The 4277-nt window shown below is 40.6% G+C and overlaps 1 protein-coding gene across 1 annotated transcript in view; it reads left to right on the top strand.

Annotated features, from left to right (window-relative positions):
* LOC129675262 (thioredoxin domain-containing protein 8-like) overlaps positions 1 to 4277 on the top strand; it is a 59843-nt gene that overhangs the window by 26536 nt on the left and 29030 nt on the right. Inside the window, exon 2 of the mRNA XM_055605281.1 lies at positions 3380 to 3484. Within this exon, the coding sequence (XP_055461256.1) occupies positions 3380 to 3484 (105 nt within the window). The remainder of the gene's footprint in view (positions 1 to 3379; positions 3485 to 4277) is intronic.

Here is a 4277-nt window from a genome sequence, read left to right as displayed (position 1 = left end):
GAAGAAGAAGAAGAAGAAGAAGAAGAAGAAGAAGAAGAAGAAGAAGAGGAAGAAGAAGAAGAAGAAGAAGAAGAGGAGGAGGAGGAGGAGGAGGAGGAGGAGGAGGAGGAAGAAGAAGAAGAAGAAGAAGAAGAAGAAGAAGAAGAAGAAGAAGAAGAAGAAGAAGAAGAAGAAGAAGAAGAAGAAGAAGAAATACAGCTCTAGTGTCTCGTAAGGAAACTCTCTCCAGACTGGCTCAGACTTTCATGAGTCCAATGATGATGTCAGGAAAGAGTCTAGGAAAGTACATGCAAGTACACGTTAGGAAAACAATGCAGTCAGTTGGGTCCAAAGGAAAAGCCCAGACTTCTTTTATTCTAGAAAGTTCCTAACTGACACCATTTCTCTGAGAATAGAAATTTTCCCTATTTATGAACTAATGAGGCAAACATGTTTTCAAAAAAATACTAGTTTTTGTAAAACCTGACTGTTTTCTGGCTTTTAATGCTGCTTAAATCCTAATTGAGAATAAACAGGCTTCTGTATGCCCTCCTTTGTTCTCTCTCTGCCCCAGGGCTGGGCAAGCCACTTGGCAGCAAACACTGTGGGTAGTCTTAGCACTGGAGGACAGAAGTATGGCCCAGCCTCATGACCGTCTAGAAACCAGAGGACAAGGCAGACTTTTCAGACTGTGTCTGAAAGTTAATTCCGAACTATCTCCTTTAGCTAGGAAAAAAAGCATCCTGCCAGCAAAGAAAAGCCAAGGTCAAGTTAGCGCATGCACATGCGTCCCCACCAGGCTAAGCCACTTTTCTCTCCATGAACACAAGACTGGGGGCATGGAAACCCCAAACAGAGGATTTTCCTCAGTTTTATCTTATCGTAGAACCAGCTATTTCTCCCATTTTTGTTGTCAGTGTTGCTCTGAGGGATCGAGGAACAGAAGATATGGCCAGATTATTTGTTCTGTTCCGATTCTGAAAACTCTTAAATTATTGATTGCCTCTGTTTGTGTGTGTACACATGCAGCTTGCCAGCAAAGAATTGTTATTTTACCGTTTTTAAAAGTTATAAACACAAAAGTTATGCTCTAAAAACCGTATGTGACCTGTAGCACCTAAACTATTATCTATCCCTTACTGGAAAGTTTCCCAAACTCTGTCTGTGTGAAAGTGAAGTTTCATTATATTCTAAATCGTCAGAACAAAACAGCAAAGTTTATGGAATGTGTGAGTCATAAATGAGTTTCCAGGAAGCCCTTTATAAGATTAAGGTGTTAGCACTCTTTTTTTACACAGCACAATTTCTTTAAAATCTTAAATGAAATGAGCTTTGAGCCATTTAGTATGCATGGTTTCTGCTGAGGTGGGGGAGGTCAGAGACTAAATAAATGTGTAAAAGTTAATGACCAAAAAAAAAAAGAAAAAGCTTAAGATGAGAGAGCCCAACAGTTGGCTTCTGCATCCAAAGACCTTGGTTTTCAACTAAGCCAACTAGTTGCCTAGTCACAGCCTAAAAGGTGAAATTAGGTTCAAAGTCTGCCAAAGTTCTAGATTCTGAGATGACCCATTCAGTGATGTCACAGAAAAGTTACCTTTATATTCCACTCAGAATGCCATAATTAGGACAGCTAGGGTGATCCACCTGAACAGACAGAAGGGGGTCATCAAGCAAGTCCCATATGCTAATCATGGTGCAGGTGATTAATGACATGGCAAGTATTTGTTGGCTTCATAAAATATTTTGAAAGATGCTTCAAAAGCAATATTTAATGAGACTTGATGAACAGTCATTATTCCCTCTACCCAGTATCCTTTCGTTGCTCTACATCAAGGGAGCCTTTTCAATTCTTTTGTTTGTTTTATGTCTTTTGCTATAGGGTCTTACTAAAAGAGACGGTGTAAGTCTGGCTGACTTGAAAGTCACTATGTAACCTCAAGAGAGGCCAGGCTTGGTGCTGCAGGCTGGTACTTCCAGCTACTCAGGAGACTGTGACAAGTTAAAGACTAGTCTAGGCTATAGAGTGAATGCAAGGTCCAGATAAGGCAAGTAGTGAAACTCTATCTCAAAATAACAAGTAGAAAGAGGGCTACAGATAGATCTTATCTATTTTGTGCTATGCCCTGGGCATAAGTTCTATTATCACAGGAAATATAGATAAAACTGAGACGCAGAGGCCTGCTTTGGCTGTGTGAAAACTCAGTTACCCATTGCTGCAGAAATACAGGCCCTGGGAGTGAATGCATCTTCCTTGCATCAGCAGTCTCACCTTCCAGAAACTAAATCAAATGGGAACTTAATTATCAAGTTCCCTTGTTGAAGGGCAAGCATGCCAGCTCTATGGCATTAATCCCACCTTTAATGGGGATAGGCCCTGCTGAACCTAATCCAATTCTGAACTAACATGATCAGTGTTTACTCCTGGGATGTGTAAGGTGATTCTGTTAACCACAGTGAAAAGAGTGGAGCTCATCACTGGGAGAAAAGAGTAATGGTTGAAGAAATATGCTTTGGAGTCAAGCTGCCTAAGTGAACAATCTACACCATTACCCGCTGGCTGGCCATGGGAAGGCTGATGAGCATTTGTGCCCTTAGCTATGAAATTGAGAGGATGAAGATATATAATGAAGAGGGAGAGCATAAAGATTACAGTTCAGAACATCAGAGTAGATAGTGAGAAAATACATGTAAAGAGTTCTCTCTATAACTGTCACCTTCTCGCCCACTAAGCATTCCATAAGGGCTTACCATCTGCAAGTTAGGGACCAGAGGAGAAATAGTGTCAAGCTAGACCTGACTCCAATGGGGAAAACTGGGCTCCAAATAGCTAATGTAGGACAGTCATGAGCAAAAATATAAATAGAGTGATCTGTCTCAGGATGGAATATTTTAATTAGGTGATATCAACAATTATTGAAATGTTTACTTAGAATGTTTAGGAAAAAAGTTAAATCATTAAATTGATACTGATTAATATTTCAAGAGTGATCACTCCCATGAAATAAGAAATGTCATCATTAATGCATTTTCATCTGACTTTAAAATTATTAAATACAGAGATTGAGCTTGAACAGTGTTTTTGCTTTCACCTTCATCCTTTCATTTCTCCCTGGCTGACCTGCTTCTACCCAAAGGTAGCCACTACTACCACCCCATGTAATAAGCAGACTTCTAACTTGTTGATGAATGTATCACCACTTATGGTACTCGCAAAGACAACTATGTCTAGCGTCAGACTCACTTAGCAAATGTTGGACCACCTGTAAGACAGTAAGGTAAGGTTCCTGGATTTGAGGGCTTCCTATGTTCTTGTACCCTTTGTAAGGTTTTCATTTTATTTCTTGTAAGACTTTGTGAGGTTCCATGACCATGCACACTTCCCCATGTGTTCTGGTTTCAGAAGGAATTCAAAGAATTGTTGAGAGTTGCTGGACGCAAGCTCGTGGTAATAGAGTTTTCAGCAAAGTGGTGTGGCCCCTGCAAAAAGATTGGTCCTGCTTTCCAGGTAAGTATTTCTGTTGTCTATCTCATAGTTGCCAAAGGAATTTAGGTCCCCAAAAGTTTCCCCAACCATTCTTAAATGTTTTAAAACATCTTGGATGTTCTCTTTGACTTCTTGAATCTGCCAAATCTAATCCTCACAGTGGCAACTATCATTTAGTTGTAAATGAACTTATATCAGATAGACAATCTACACATTTCTTCTATGGTATTTGTATGTGTGTAGTTTGTACATGCAAGTCAAAGGTAGATGCCAGATGTTTTTCTCAATTGCTCTTTACCTCACAAAGTGAAGCCAGGTCTCTTTCAGAACTCAGAGCTTATCGTTCAAGCTAATCTGGCTAGCCAGGTTGCTCTGGGGCTCCACTGTCTCTGCTTCCTGAATGCTGATGGTACAAGCAGACCACCATACCCATAGGCTTCTATATGGACTTTAGATATCTCAACCCCAGCCTTTACACTTGCATGGCAAGTGCTTTACCCACTAGGCTACGCACTCTTCTTCTACATGACTCTTCAGCATCCCTACTGCGCCCAAAATTCTTGGACTGCACAGAAAGAACATTTTTGTGTTTGAAAGATCATTCTGTCACTCAAAACGAAGAAAGGAGGCTCCCTAACCATGGCACAGAAATAAGCAGTGCTTAGGTACAAAAGTGTGAATCCACTGAAATGCCACAGAGTTAAAGCTGCTCAAACTCCAGGAGCCAATAAAAGGCAAATAATGTGCCACCAAAGCATGTGCATGCATGTGTGTGTGTGTGTGTGTGTGTGTGTGTGTGTGTGTGTGTGTGTGT

This window comes from Psammomys obesus, unplaced genomic scaffold, assembly GCF_907164565.1.
Source record: "Psammomys obesus unplaced genomic scaffold, mPsaObe1.curated_primary_1811, whole genome shotgun sequence".
Lineage (NCBI taxonomy): Eukaryota > Metazoa > Chordata > Mammalia > Rodentia > Muridae > Psammomys > Psammomys obesus.
Note: the sequence above shows the minus strand (reverse complement) of the source record. Positions and strands in the feature narration are given on the sequence as shown.